Below are 16,119 nucleotides of genomic sequence, written 5' to 3' on the forward strand. Positions count from 1 at the left end.
ACTGTTTTTAGAAAATATAAAAAAAAAAACCCTGAGAAAACTGACTTCTCTTCTTTTAAGGGGAAATCAAGCCACAGAACAAAAGCTGCACAAAGGTCTATTTTTGAAGTACATGCTTGTTTTCATGCTAAAGAGCTAATATATTCTTATTGCCCATAGCAAACCTGTTAACTAGAATTTAAATTTCTGAACCTGTTGTCTTTTGGAGGAAATATATACCAATTGGCTCAAAAGTTCAATATATTCTGAAAAATCTTTGATGTGGAGCTGTGAAAGAACACATACCAACAGTCAACTGCACCTGTGCTTTTGCTAGCCTGTTGGTTCACTGCATTGCCCTTTCCCTGGCAGCTCACTCTCCACATCAGTCCTCAATATCCAGTTTATACTTATAATCCTCCAAAAGGTCAAATTAAAAAAACAAAATCCAACATTAGTCTTAGGACAGCACTCATAAATAAGGCACAAATGTGACCGTGTGGGCTTGTCAGTACCACTGTATCTAGTTTCACCTCAGTAATACATGAGCCCACAACCTTATTAATTAGCACATTGGGCTGAGACTTTGCATACGTAAGGTTTAGATTCACGATTTTTGGCCTCACCCAATCCAGTGAGAACACCCAACTGTGCAAGTTTTGCTCAGTGTAAGTGAGATTAAGTTTGGTGTCTTCTGTCCACTCTTGGTACAGCCAGATGGAAAATGCACAGGGATGAATGCAGAAGTTAAAGGTAGATCAGTACTTCTTACAAAGCTGAGTTCAGCTTGGACTATAACATCCTGGACTATAACATTCCTTGCTGTGCAGGAATTTAATCAACTGCTCTAACCGCTTTTGTTTTAGCTTTCTCATAGGCTTGTGCCAAGGACATGGATTAGTGAACTAAGAGAGGAAGGGCTAACAAAAGACAATTGTTTACCTGAGCACTCAAAAATGCTGCCAAGTTGGTATCAACTTGTTTATGCCAGTTGACTAGTTTTTGAATGAATGTCAATGCTTTGTTTAAGCAAAGAGAAGTGAATGTCAATATAGAGGCTCTTTCTATTGCAGTCCTTAGAATATTGCTAAATTAGATAAAAGTCATCTTCCACTTTCTTGGCAAGTACTTCTGCCAAATATATCTGTATCAGACAGTTTCACTGTCCATAGCTTTTGATAAATTCATAAAACATATCCTGAATACATTCACAGCAGTCTCACTTGCCCAGGAACATTTGAACAATCATGAAGGATTTATAATCAGTTCTCAGTCAACACTAGAACAAGTTAAATGATTTGAAACAAAGCTGTGTTCAATGGACATCCCTAACAAGTTGATCTAACAGGTTGCTTAAACATCAGGCCAAATTCCGATCTCAGTTACCTCAGTTTAAATCCCTATTAGATTTTTTGAAATCAATTGAATTATAATGATTTAAATTAAAATAAATAACAATAGAGTCTTACTCTATACTTTTCTTCTTCACAGTATAATGAAATCCCATCAGTTTTACAAATACCTATGTGGACTAGCTGTGAGTGTATGTTTGCCAGAAATATGGATTATATTCTATTCTAAATTAGTGGAAAAGCCCTTTCAAATTTTTGCTTTGAAATTTTTAGGAATTCAAATTTTAAGGTAATTATTTAGTTGTCATTATATATAGTGATGCAAAGGAGTATAGCTTTTGGGGGTGATTTTTTATTCAATGAATTTTTAATCCTGAACTGATTTCTGAAGAATCATGTCTGATGCATAAAAACAAAAGATTCTCTAGTTTGATCTTCCTTCATCATCAGAAAGTCTCAGCATATTCCAATGGAGCACTAAGCAATATAAATTAACATCTACCACTTCATTTTTTTCTGTGTGCCTCTTCAGGAGTAGTACATGCAATGCAATGTTTTGCTGTGGTGGGATTGAGGGTATTTGTTTTCTTTTCTTGTTTGGTTTGAACATAACTGTTCCCATGCATTTATAGAAGAGAGGAGAAACAGGACCAAAGACTTGTGGTTTGTTCTTTATTTCTGTGAGAACATCAAGCCAGTTTCCCAGAAAGTTCTGTCTGTCCATAGATTAATTTCTCCTTAGTATAGAAAGTTGCATCAGTATGCCAAAGGAACAAATCTGTCATCACTGGACTTTGTTCCAACCTTCAGGTGAAGTTTTATGTGTTCTGGGCTCAGGCCATAAATGGTCTTGAACATATTTGGTTTGAGATATTATTATATAGAAGGTGGCTGCAGGAAGCAAAGGTCGCAAAAGGTTTGGGCAGTCATGATAATGAATAATATTTGTGCAGAATGTTTAATCAGTAAACCTTAAAGCACTTCACTGAATTTCCTCCTTTATTTCAGTCAGAAACTACAGATATGAGGAAATCTATATATCAAGTAATTTTTCTGCTTAGAAAAAATATTTATGCTCTTCTATTATAAAGAACATCTTGGAAAGGCACAGCTTCAACTGCATCACTATAAAGGCTTCTTCATATTTGCTTAGTAAGTGCAATATTTCAGATTGAGATAACGTCATTCATTTCTCATTCTTTTTCTGGTTTCGTGCTAGAAAACTACAGGCTACAGGTCTTTTCACACTACAGCTTTTTCAGTTCAGACTATTGAAAGAACAGTGATTTGCTGGAATGATTTTCTCTATCATATCTAGTTATAGTGCTACATCCTGTTGGTATCTGCCTGAATAGAGAGATTTTTTAGCATCACACCTGCTTATGGTCTGCCCCTTCCTTACTCAAGACAACATGGAGAAGAAAACACTGTCTGAGACTACTGAACATTTTCTTGGGAATTAAGTCTATTCATATCCAATCCTGGTTTAAACCCTTTTTGTGAATACTATCCTAAGGTACAGACTGCTGCCACAATGACAGATCAAACGATTTTAAGAGTAAACAGAATATCTAATATATGGTTTAAATGAAAATATGTCAGCCAGGAAGCTTTTGTGCAGGACAGAGGAGCTTTCTTTAGGATGCAATTCAAATCTTCCTATGAAGATCTTGAGAGAAAGCTGGTTTTCTTCAGGATGGCAACAACCCCACTTCCTAGCAGAGCTACACATGTGACTTTTTGGCACATGCCAGCAAAATGGGACATAAAAACACATCAAAATATTTGTTTAGAATATTTTTCACTACCAAGCTTTTTTACACTACAGAGCAAACTGCTGAATTTTGCTTGCAAAGCAGTTTTTATTTACAGAGATCTTTCTTACACAGGGCTGTTTTAGTCTTTCAAGAGATTACCAGCAGTGTAAGGTCTCTCTGAACTTTTCATGGTGGGAAAAGTATTTTTCAAAAGTTTCATTCTTTTGAGGACTAAGAATCTTTTAAGAGAACAAATGTGATCTTGAGGAACTATTAAAGTTAGATGGTGAGAGCACTGAGAGCAAGAAGTGAAACCCTTTCTTTCTCACAAGCTTTTTACTCATAACTTATCATCAAGAGGTAAATTCTTCTTGTTTTTTTGAATATTTAGCTCTGCCTCAAAATACCACCACCTATGAACACTACATGGTAAGAGTGGGCATAGGAAAAAAAAAGAGCACAAAAAAGGAAAGTATCACAGATTAACACAGAGGCTAAAGTTTGAAGAGATCAAGCAGGAATTTTGTCCCTTATGAAGGGTCAGTGGAGCTGCTGGAAAGAAACGTGAGAAGATAGTTGTTTTTTCATATTTCTGGATATTGAAGTTTACTTAATAATTGATATTTAAGTGAGAATATATAGTTATCAGACTGTACTAAAGAAATGTGCTAAGTACTCTTGACCTATAAAGAATGAAACTGTTAAGAGGCATCAGCCATGTATGAAGAGGAAACTTATTAAGTCCTTACAAGTGACTTGCATTGTATACGCAGTTGTAAAGCCTTAGGGAACCTCTTGTTCAGCATCTGTCTGTGACAGAGCTAAAACACTTGAATCTGAACAAAATGTCTCCATAGAATCCAGATTTAAACTTAGAATAAAAAAGGAGTGGTAAGTTGCCAAATATAAATAGACCAGTCTGCAATTAGGACCCCATTTTAACCTTGGGGGGAGAACAATAATGGACTACATTACCAAACCACAAACCCATGGGAACATAAAGAAACAAGATAGATTTGAAACTCAAGTCTGAAAAATTCAATGTGATGAGGTTGGAAAAGACAGCGTGAAAGACCATATAAAGTGTGGAATAAAATACAGATCCAAGCAATATCTGTCCTTTTGATAAAGATGCTACATTTCCAAGAACTTAAGCATACCCATACCATACAGTATGCCAGTACTGATTCAAGAATCAATTCAATGGACAGTTCTATCTAGTGCTGTGAATAAAGCTCTTATTATTTATATGGTAATGTCCAATTTATACAATTATATGATGTCTAAACTTACAGCAAAGTCATAGACAGGTAACAATCATACCACACACTGGGGAACAATTCTTATTACCAGTTCACATATATTAAATGTACAAGTAAAATACAACCTTGAAAATACACAGATTATGATCTCCTTAGGGAATGGAGTACCTAGTCCAGTAATGAAAAATATCAGTCAATATATGTTATTCAAAGTTGATGTAATAGAACAGAACTCCCAAAGGAGTGCCTGAAAATTCATATTTCTGTAGTTTCTTAGGAATCACATATAGTGTACTTTTATGAAGGTGGTGTACAGGGAGACTGAGTGGCCAGAGGAACAGAGCTGGACATTCTGTTTCCAGTTGAGCAAATGTTGGTAAAAAATAGGTGACCTGATCCTTGCTAACAGAGCAACCCTGCTATAAAAGAAGACAAATACAAACACACTGTACGGAGAAAGCATAACTGAATGAAAAAATAACAGAAGTACTGCCAATTTCACAGAAATATGAGAAAATGTCACAAAGAAAGTGATAAGGTGAAATTCTGAGTAGGTGTTGAAAGCTTGGTTACAAAGAAGGAGCAAAATAAAGACAAGAGTCTAATGCTATACACATAAATACACATGTAAAGGAAATGCTAGATCCGTGGTTCAAAACTGGCATTACTTTGTTTGGATATGCTGGAAAAAAGTGTTAATACTGAATTATTTTTCTTTCTTTCTAAAAGTAACAACATTGGAGAATATAGCATGAAATCCTATTAGCTAGATATGTTATACCAACAACCCAGAAAGCTGCAGTATATGCAAAATGCAAATAGGAAACTTAGAAACTGACTACCAGTTTATGCAACTACTGATAGTACAACACTGTCATTGTAAAAATATTATAACTAAATCAAAGATGCTGCTCATATGATAAAGGATCACATGAGTTTAGTCATTTATAATAGAAAGGAAATATATATGTATCTAGCAAAACAAGAACACGAGGCAGTAAAACAGTTTATTGTGAAATTACTCTTCACTGCTATAACAACTAAACAACAGACCACCTTCAACAAAAGGAGGGAAGAAGAAATGAGACTCAAATTTAGATTATGAAAAAAGGAGTTCTAAAGCAATCAATGGATGATAGAAAAATCAAAGGAAAGGCTTGAGCAGAGCATTGTAGAAGCAAAGTCTGCACTCAGATCACCTTAAAGACTAGTGAGATGGGGCTCTGAAATTCCTGAAATCCTTGAAGAGCATAGGGAAGAAAGGAAACCAGTTCAGACATTAACTCAGAACTCTTGGTGAATACATGCATATATATGCATATATATGCATATACACAAACACACACAAAAAATATTGTTATTTATTTTTATTTTGGGAGAGGGCATTTTTAGGACAACTGGTACTTTTAGTAATTAAAACTTGGAAAAGTTTGAAAGGTTGAAGTTAGTATAATTTGTTAGTGTCTCAGCTTAGTGTCTCAGGAGGAGCTTGACTGATGCACCTTATGGTTTAGGTTTCCTGTGGTTAAAATACAGGCTTTGCCTAGGCCATACCAGAATTTTTCATCGCTCCTGCCAGAGAAGACAGTGTGAGAAGGAGCCTTTGGTTTCCCAGGCTGACGTATTAATGCCAGGCATACTGCTCGCCTCTTCAGTGCAATCAGCAAGTCAGGCCTTTTAACTGGATCAGAGTAACAAAAAATAATTTGAAGTGGCACAATGAGAAGCCCCTAATTTATCCAGTATATGCTTTACAGTTAATTTTGGCAAATCAAGGCTGCAATCCACTCCATTTCTATTTTCAGCTCTGTAATTAGGACTAACTGCCAACCAGCCTCTTAGAAGAAGCTTATCCCAGGGTGGCCTTGATCATACAATGCTGACATGGTTTATTCATATTAAACTTATTGTAAACACAGGTGAAAAACTTGCTGATCAAAAAGTATAACAATTTGTGTAAACACACAATGAGTAAAATAAAAGACTATTTCTAATGTATAATGCAGATATTCTGAAAAAGAAAATTTGACCTTCCCTTATTAACTCTAGCCATGAGCCATGCTCATCCTTGCAACTAAGCACTCATTCATTTCAGATGCCTTTTTGTTCCAAAAAGAAACATGGTACAAAACATTGCTCTTTATGTGAGGGAGCAACTAGAATGCATGGAGATCTGCCTCGGGGTGGATGAAGAGCAAGTTGAGAGCCTATGGGTAAGGATTAAAGGGCAGGCTAACATGGGTGACACTGTTGTGGGGGTTTACTGCAGGCCACCTGACCAGGAGGAAGTCATCGATGAGGCCTTCTACAGACAGCTGGAAGTAGCCTCACGATCACAGGCCCTGGTTCTCATGGGGGACTTGAACCACCCTGACATCTGCTGGGAAGACAGCACAGCTAGGCACAGTCAAAGAGGTTCCTGCAGAGGATTGATGATAATTTCTTGACTCAGGCGGTGGAGACGCCAACAAGGAGAGGTGCAATGCTAGACCTTGTACTAACAAACAAAGAAGGTCTAGTTGGAGAGGTGAAGGTTGGGGGCAGCCTTGGCTGCAGTGACCATGAGATGGTGGAGTTCAGGATCCTACGAGGAGGGAGCAGGGCAATGAGTAGGATTGCAACCCTGGACTTCAGGAGAGCAGACTTGGGCCTCTTCAGGGACCTACTTGGAGGAATCTCATGGGGGTAGGGCCCTAGAAGGAAGAGGGGTCCAAGAAAGCTGGTTAATATTCAAGCATCACTTCCTCCAGACTCAGGATCAGTGCATCCCTCTGAGGAAGAAGTCCAGCAAAGCGGGCAGGAGACCTGCATGGATGAGCAAGGAGCTCCTGGCAAAACTCCAACAGAAGAAGGAAGTGTACAGAATGTGGAAAAGGGGACAGGCCCCTTGGGAGGAATAAAGGGATGTTGTCAGAGCGTGCAGGGATGCGACAAGGAAGGCTAAGGCCCAGTTGGAATTAAATCTGGCAAGGGATGTCAAGGACAACAAGAAGGGCTTCCTCAAATACATCAATAGCAAAAGGAAGACTAGGGAAAACGTGGGCCCGCTGCTGAATGGGGCAGGTGCCCTGGTGACAAAGGATACAGAGAAGGCGGAGTTATTGAATGCCTTCTTTGCTTCCGTCTTCACTGCTAAGGCCAGTCCTGAGGAATTCCAGACCTTGGAGACAAGAGAGGAAGGCTGGAGAAAGGAAGACTCTCCCTTGGTTGAGGAGGATCAGGTTACAGATCTTTTGTCCAAACTTGACATCCATAAATCCATGGGCCCCGATGGGATGCACCCACGAGTGCTGAGGGAGCTGGCGGATGTTATCGCTAGGCCACTCTCCATCATCTTTGAAAGGTCCTGGAGATCAGGAGAGGTGCCTGAGGACTGGAAGAAAGTCAATGTCACGCCAGTCTTCAAAAAGGGCAAGAAGGAGGAGCCAGGGAACTACAGGCCTGTCAGCCTCACCTCCATCCCTGGAAAGGTGATGGAACAGCTCATCCTGGAGGCCATCTCTAAGCATCTGGAGGACAAGAAGGTGATCAGGAGTAGTCAGCATGGAGTCACCAAAGGGAAATCATGCTTGACCAATCTGATAGCCTTCTATGACGGAATGACTGGCTGGGGAGATGAGGGCAGAGCAGTGGATGTTGTCTCCCTGGACTTCAGCAAGGCTTTTGACACTGTCTCCCATCACATCCTCCTAGGTAAGCTCAGGAAGTGTGGGCTGGATGAGTGGACAGTGAGGTGGATTGAGAACTGGCTGGATGGCCGAGCTCAGAGGGTTGTGGTGAATGGCGCAGAGTCTAGTTGGAGGTCTGTGGCTAGCGGTGTCCCCCAGGGGTCAGTCCTGGGTCCAGTCTTGTTCAATGTATTCTTCAATGACCTGGAGGAAGGGATAGAGTGCACCCTCAGCAAGTTTGCTGATGATACTAAACTGGGGGGAGAGGCTAACACACCAGAAGACTGTGCTGCCATTCAGAGGGACCTGGACAGGCTGGAGAGCTGGGCGGAGAGGAACCTCCTGAAGTTCAACCAAGGCAAGTGCAAGGTCCTGCACCTAGGCAGGAATAATCCCATGCACCAGGACAGGCTGGGGGCTGACCTGCTGGAGAGCAGCTCTGCCGAGAAGGACCTGGGAGTCCTGGTGGACAACAAGTTAAACATGAGCCAGCAGTGTGCCCTTGGGGCCAAGAAGGCCAAGGGTATCCTGGGCTGCATGAGGCAGAGTGTTGCCAGCAGGTCGAGGGAGGTGATCCTGCCCCTCTACTCAGCCCTGGGGAGGCCCCACCTGGAGTCCTGTGTCCAGTGCTGGGCTCCCCAGTGCAAGAGAGACATGGCACTCCTGGAGAGAGTCCAGCGGAGGGCTACCAAGATGATTAGAGGGCTGGAGCACCTCTCCTATGAGGAAAGACTGCAAGAGCTGGGCCTGTTCAGCCTGGAGAAGAGAAGATTGAGAGGGGATCTCATCAACGTGTACAAGTATCTGAAGGGGGAGTGTCAAGAGGATGAGGCCAGCCTCTTCTCAGTGGTGCCCAGGGACAGGACAAGAGGCAATGGGCAGAAACTGAACCACAGGAAGTTCCATCTGAACCTGAGAAAAAACTTCTTCACTGTGAGGGTGACAGAGCATTGGAACAGGTTGCCCAGAGGGGTGGTGGAGTCTCCTTCCCTGGAGATATTCAAAACCCGTCTGGATGTGATCCTGGGCAATATGCTCTAGGTGACCCTGCTTGAACAGGGAGGTTGGACTAGATGATCTCCAGAGGTCCCATCCAACCTAAACGATTCTGTGATTCTATGTGCTTCAAGTGTATTTTCTTACGTGGGCTGGAGGGTAGGAGTCTTCCTTCTGTCATACAGCATTTTGCGTTAAAGGCATGGTCACTTTCTTCAGACCTTTTTCTTTCCACGCTGTGTTTGCACTTCAGGCAAATACCCCTCCTCTGACTTATGCTGAGGTTCCGCTTTCAAGATTGCATTTGCAAAATGAAGATTAAGATTATTTTTTTCTCCAGGCGAAAGTTGAAATTTTGATTTTGGAACATGACTATGAAGCTTGGCGCTCTCCAAATCTTACTCCTCCACTGTGGTCAACCCAGGTCCTGAGACCCTTGCTCAGGGCTGGATTGTGCTGGCAGATTGCAGTCACACAAGCGTGAAGGATTTTGGCCGCATTCCTCGTGCCCTCCTTCTCCAGGCCAGGCCAGGCGGTCTGTGGGGCCAGGTCTGCCCTGAGGCGGTACGCAGGTACAGAGTGAGCATGAGGTGGACAGTATGTGTATGTACACACAGGGTGGGGAATTTGGGCAAGAACATACATTAAGTCTGAAACTTTACAACTAGTGATGCCTACCGAAAAGATAATACGAAGTTCTGGATTATAGCAGCTCTTCCATTAGAGAGGGTTAATATAGTAAAGGCACATTCTCCATGTTAAGAAGCCTTCAAGCACTAGTCCTCTAAAGGAGGATTCAAAACCAAAGTTTGGATAACTCTTCTGTTGTGGAAACAGTTTGACTCTAGGTTTCCGAGGAGCAGAGTCTCACGCACGTATAACAGCAAAAATTAATTTTTTAATTAAATGATGGTACGACAGAGCAACAGCTCGAGCTGGGTGCCTCTGGGGAGGGACTCCGAACAAAAGAATTCTTAAGTAATTATACTTTTTACAGTCTTACTTCCCCGCCTGCCAGTGACAGTCTCTTCCAATCTTCTTTACTGAGTCGGTGGTCTCTTTCCCTCTGATTGGTTCATGTCTACATCTCTGGACGGTTGCTAGACGTTGGTATGTTCCTGCTCCACAGTACCTTATCTTACCAAAGGTCAGCCGTTACCTCTGTTCATTCTGGTCACTCTGTTCTGTCTCCTTGAGGGCTGGTTCTAGCTGATTTTGCAGTTGCATCATCAGCCATGTTCTTCGGGTTACAGTTCAGTCCTGCGGCCTGCAGGCTTCACCTACTTTAGGCACTTATGCTAAGCTGAAGCTGTCAGCTACAATTTCCTTCTCTAACACTTCTTAATGTTAGATCTGAAATATCACAAGAAACAGATATTGGAGTTAAATTTATTAGACACAAACTCATAGTGGTGATCATTTTAAAGGGTAAGCAGAGAAGCTATTAACTTTATAAATTGGTAGGCCATTGTCTGGCTTTTCAGGAAAAGGAAATTTTGATTTTCTTAAAGCTGGTAACATTGAAAAGATATGAGAATGAGTGGTAAGCAATAGGCTTAAAAAAATTCTTTGCAGCTCAAACTTTTGACAGAGCATAAAAAAATTAAAGCATTTAAAATGTATATTCTGTAGGTTTTCCAAGAAAAAGCATTAGAGCCTGGAGGCACCTGTCAGATGACAAATAAGATAGTAATATCAATTTAAAGCATGCCTACCTGTGAGACAGATGTCCTCCTAGTAGAAATACATTTAAGGTGTATTCTCTGAAATACTCCTGACCATAACTAAATACATTTAGCCATGCACAGAAAGTTTCTGAAACTTAGCCTTAATTATGTTGTTTGCACGCCTTGTTCTCACTGGATTGCTGGTCTTACCATGGCTATCAAATATTGTTAAAACTGATTTCATGCAAACCACTCAAGACTTAGAACAAAATCAATAATGTATTTTAAATTTCCCATATTTGTGACTTTGCATTTTTTCCCACTGTTGTCTACATTTTTTCTCTAATTTTCACTTTTTCCATTATTTCATTTAATTTCCTGATCGGTACTTCCAAATCTTGCATGACATCTCTTTTTTTTTTTTTACTTGATTTTATTTCACAGATTTGCAGGTCTCTGGTCTATCACACAACGGGGAGCAGCCTGTACACTGTCCTCTACATATTCCAGCCTCGAGGTTAGAAGTTTGAAAACCACTGTGCAAACCCACTTTATCCATTTTTTTCAGGATCAGTTGACAAAAAACTATGCATGAAAGGAACCATAATTAAAACACATGCACAGAAATTTCATGAAGCTGCAATAAACAAATGATGAGACTTTGCCAACACTACCATTCAAGGATCACAGCCCCTCTAGTCATGTCAATCTATGAGCAACTCCACTTTCTACCTGAGCAAAAATTGGAAGATAACATACTTCATACTTCAGCCATTTACCCGAAATAACTGCTTTCAGTAATGACTTAACAGTTAATGCTTTGTTTGCTTAAAAAAAAATAACAAAAGCCCTGAAATGCCTGCAGAGAGCAACTAGTGCTGCCAGTACCTTACTCTGCTGTTCAGTAATTCACATAGCCATTGCCTACTGTCCTATGTAATGTCATCTCCATCATGAGTGGGAAGAATATTTTTTGCGTTACTGATTTGATCTTTGTTCCATAAAACGTTATCCCATCTTAAATCATGCATTTATTTGAATTATGCTGAGCTTCTAATTAAATGCAAAACCATCTTTACATTTGTAAAAGCTAGGAAGAATTTTTAGTCAAGCTTGGCTGGGTCTTTTCCATCTAGCCTGCTATAATCATTTTATGGAAGAATCACACTTCTTAGCTACCCTTGCTTATGTTAGGTAGATTCATAGTGGACTGAACCTGATCCCTAGATTACATTTGTGGCTTGAGGGAGCATCTAAGATTATGAACAACCAAATACTTAAGATCCCTACCCATCTAAAATTTTAGAAAACCAGTTTCCATTTGTAGAAGTTTTGGTTCCTTGGGAATATTAATTTTTTGCAAATGTGCATGCAGATGCTGAGATCACTCTTATGGTTAACACAGATGTGCATAGATACAGCTAAATACACTCCACATATGGAATCAAAGGAGTTGTGCCTCTAGATGCAAGTAGTCTATTGTCAGCAACTGTGTAGGTATGCCTCTACTACGGACTCACTGTAAATTTGGCCTATACAGTTACTTTTTTAAACAACGTGCTACCATTCAGTGCCAAAATTCTGCCTATGTCCAATGACCAAGAATGGCTGACAAAAGAAATGAAATGGAGCCCTCCTGGTTGCCCTCCTTTTCTTCCATCTTTGTATCAGTTTTGTTCCTTCTAGCATATACCTGTGTCCTTTTATCATGCCCACAGCTAATAGTCACACCACAGCCTAAATCCTTTTCTCCGTGGGAGGTATTTGTTACAGGGTACTTTTTGTACAGCAATATACATTACCTCTGGTGCAATGCTTGGTCCAACATGCTTCTTTGCTTCTGTAGTTGCGTGAGTAGTAAGGCAGGGACAATGAAAAACAGCAAAAGAAAATGCCTACCTCCAAAGCATACCTTTGGTGTGCCAGGTTAACTCTTTTAAGAATACTAAGTGTTCAGCTCCAGCGGTACTAGTCATCACATTGCAATGGCATGACTGTGATGCTTTGCAGAGGTTTTAGCAAAAGAAGGAATATTCAAATTTACCTTTCCTCTGACTTCTCTAATGGTCCTAATTTACATACAAGACCCACAAGATACACAGTCATCAGTTGTACCACAAACCAGTGTTCTCTATTGGGAAAGCAAGTAAGAAATCTCCCATCCCCTTCAAAAAAAAAAAAGTTTGAGAACTCCTTTTGAGAACTTCTGTTACCAATCATTACTGGGTTTCCAGAGGAAAAGCCTTTTTTAATACCGTGGTCCACCAGAAATCTGGCCCTGTAAGTAGCACACATACTAGAAAGGCCACTTTTTTTCCTCCCACCTGTCAGGAAAAGGGGAGGACTGCCAGTCTAGCATAGACTACCTCTCTACACAGGAGATATGTAATGAGATGTGCTTGATGATGTGAAGATGCTGATTTGAAGTCTTGCAGACCATGCCCGACCTGACCCATCTGATCTGAGCTGGCAGCAGCAGCTCCCCCTTGCCCTGGCACCCTTGTGCCAGCCTCTGTGCCCCTGCAAGCGGAAACCAAATCTTCCTGTTTTCTGGTTAGCTTCCAGCTCCTTGACCCAGCTCACCGTGCTGCTGTACAAACCCCCAGCAGGAGCTCACAGCTGTGCCATGAGTAGCAGAAGATTTGCCCCCATTGGGGCAAAGGTACCTGCTCCATCTTAAATGGCATTACCGAAACTGGTAGAGGAAGCCTTTAAAAAAAAAAAAAAAAAAAACACAGTGAAGGGAGAAGAGAGACAGAGCAGGCAGGGCCAGGAGCCCTGGGCTGGGCTGGCAGGGCAGTGGCCACACTCTGCACTGGGGAAGCTGCAGCTGTGGGGAGCTTCCCCACCAGGCCGAGCCAGAGCAGGGGCGGCTACCCTGCAGGCGAGTGCTGTGGGCAGGGCTGGGGCCGGGCTGCAAGCATCGCCCTTCCTGGGACGTCCTTTGTGTCCTCCATGTAGCAGCCCCAGCCACAGGAAGCTGACAGAGGTGATCACCATGCAACTGCCACACTGAAAGGAAGGGAAAACAAGCTGCTGTGCCTTTCTTCTTCTTCCCTTTCCTTCTTTCTTCCCTTTTTTCCTTCCTTCCCTCTTCTTTCCTTCTCCCCTCCCCGTCTTTAATTTTGTCAGATGCAGTTGAACCAGCTCTCAGTCTTCGCACTGTGGTTTGTAGCCCTAGTACTACAGCTGATAGAAGCTAGGAAATAGTGGCTCATGAAAGTTGTCTGTTTCTCCCAGCCTTAAAAACAAACAAACAATAAAATTTTATTAATTATTCTTTACACTTCAAGAAAATTCTTTTGTCTGAACTATTCACCTTTTTACAATCAATAAGTAATAATGGAACTTTTAGCCAGTAATTTTTTAAGGAAACCTTTTAGTAGTTGCCTGTCATTCATATTTCATTTTCTTTTAGAATTTTTCCTTCCATCTCCCTGACAAATGCACCAACCTCCTAAGAAACACAAACTGATTTTTCTGAAACTGTTGAAGCTGGTATGAGCAGAGCGGAGGGCAATTTTTTTAGTCCTGTGAAGGTACCGAATATTTGAAATGCTGAAAAGGAAACTACAGTTTTGCCACAACTCACTCTTCAGGCTTTTCTTGGGGCTAACTCTTATTCTAGTAATCATTTCAGTTTTGAAAGTTAATCAGAAACCATACTTAAATTGGAGACATCTGGAACCGACTAATGACAATCCTATTAGCAGTATTAGCTGCACAAAGATATTGGAGGGTGATATAGAAGAAATCCAGAAGGTAAAGCTTGAGGCATTATTGGTGTCATTTAAGAAACACCCCAAACTAACAACAAATGACTATATTAACATGACAGACTGTCTCCTTTACCAAGACTAGGAAATATATCATGGAACCTCAGCAATGAAGCAGCAGAACTTCCAACTGCTTACTCAATTGTGGTTTATCACAAAATTGAGATGCTTGATAGACTAAGATCAATCTATGTTCCTCAGAATTTTTACTGCATTCATGTTGACAAAAAGTCTCCAGAATCCTTTTTTGCTGCTGTGAAGGGAATAGTTTCATGTTCTGATAATGTCTTTATTTCCAGCCAGTTAGAGTGTGTTGTATATGCTTCATGGAGCAGGCAGACATTAACTGCATGAAAGATCTCTACAGAAGAAGTACAAAGTGGAAATACCTAATAAACCTCTGTGGCATGGACTTTCCTATTAAGACCAACCAGGAAATATCAGAGAGGTTGAAAGCCCTTAAAGGTGAAAACAGCTTGGAAACAGAAAAAATGCCTCTCTAAAGAAGTAAGGTGGAAAAAGCACCATGAGATTATTGATGGTAAAGCAAAGAACACAGGCAGAGACAAACAATGACCACTTCTCAGTACTCCAATTGTTTCTGGTAGTGCCTATTTTGTCATTAGCAGAAGATTTGTAGAACACTATTAGAAAACAGCAAAATCCTTTCATTTATTGAGTGGCCAAAAGACACTTACAGCCCTGATGAGTACTTGTGGGCAACAATTCAGAGTATCCCTGAAGTCCCAGGTGCAGTTTCTTCCAGTAATAAGTATGATGTTTCTGACATGAATGCACTGGCCAGGTTTGTGAAGTGGCAGTACTTTGAAGGTGATGTGTCTAAAGGTGCATCCTACCCACCATGCAGTGGGATTCACGTTCACTCTGTCTGTGTGTTTGGAGTAGGAGACTTGAACTGGATGCTGCAAAACCACCACTACTTTGCTAATAAGTTCAATACTGATGTTGACCCTTTTGCTGTGAAATGCTTGGAAGAGTATTTGCGACACAAAGCTTTGCATCAGCAAAATAACTGAAATACTGCATTTTCATTTTATGAAACAGGTACAAATAAGATACAGCTATATACTTTAACATGTATGGTGGTGGTGATGCTGACATGCTTTCTCATTGCATTGGTATGGTGGTGATGAGGGCCTGTCTCACAGGGAGGTCGTCCATGGACAAGGAGACAACAAATGTCTCCACTGTGTCTCAAGTGAAGACAAGGATGTCTCACATTGCATGTTGAGGTTTGGAACTTTGGGTAGAAAATATGAATTAGGTTAAGACAGTTTTTTGAAGTTCAACTATTTGGAATATTTATTGTTATCTAAAATTGTAGTTAATGGACTTTTCAGCTAAACTATTTGTTCGAAGGCCTAGAAAATGCATACCATGCATGGCTATTTTCCATGACTTTAATACTAACTGGAAGGGAAAGATGGAGAGAAAAAGGGGAAAGCAGCAGCTGGACTGCACAAAATTCATGTTGAGATACTGAAAGGTCTCAGGAAATTCACATTGGAATTTGTTTGAAAACTAAACAAAAGGGAACATACCAAAGCCAATTGTCATCACTCAATGTAAATTTGATTACTGCAGTTCTGTAATACGTGATTTTTAATTCTCTTGGAAACTTCATCTTCAGCTTGAAGTATA

At 40.7% G+C, this 16,119-nt stretch overlaps 1 protein-coding gene across 1 annotated transcript; it reads left to right on the forward strand.

Annotated features, from left to right (window-relative positions):
* Positions 1 to 14,236: 14,236 nt before the first annotated feature.
* Positions 14,237 to 15,494, forward strand: LOC104142803 (glucosaminyl (N-acetyl) transferase 1). The gene is given in 6 exon segments (XM_009672981.2): positions 14,237 to 14,523; positions 14,525 to 14,560; positions 14,562 to 14,785; positions 14,788 to 14,956; positions 14,958 to 15,100; positions 15,103 to 15,494. Coding segments are annotated over 6 exon segments (1,251 nt in total).
* Positions 15,495 to 16,119: the final 625 nt, after the last annotated feature.

This window comes from Struthio camelus, chromosome W, assembly GCF_040807025.1.
Source record: "Struthio camelus isolate bStrCam1 chromosome W, bStrCam1.hap1, whole genome shotgun sequence".
In the NCBI taxonomy this organism is placed as follows: Eukaryota; Metazoa; Chordata; class Aves; order Struthioniformes; family Struthionidae; genus Struthio; species Struthio camelus.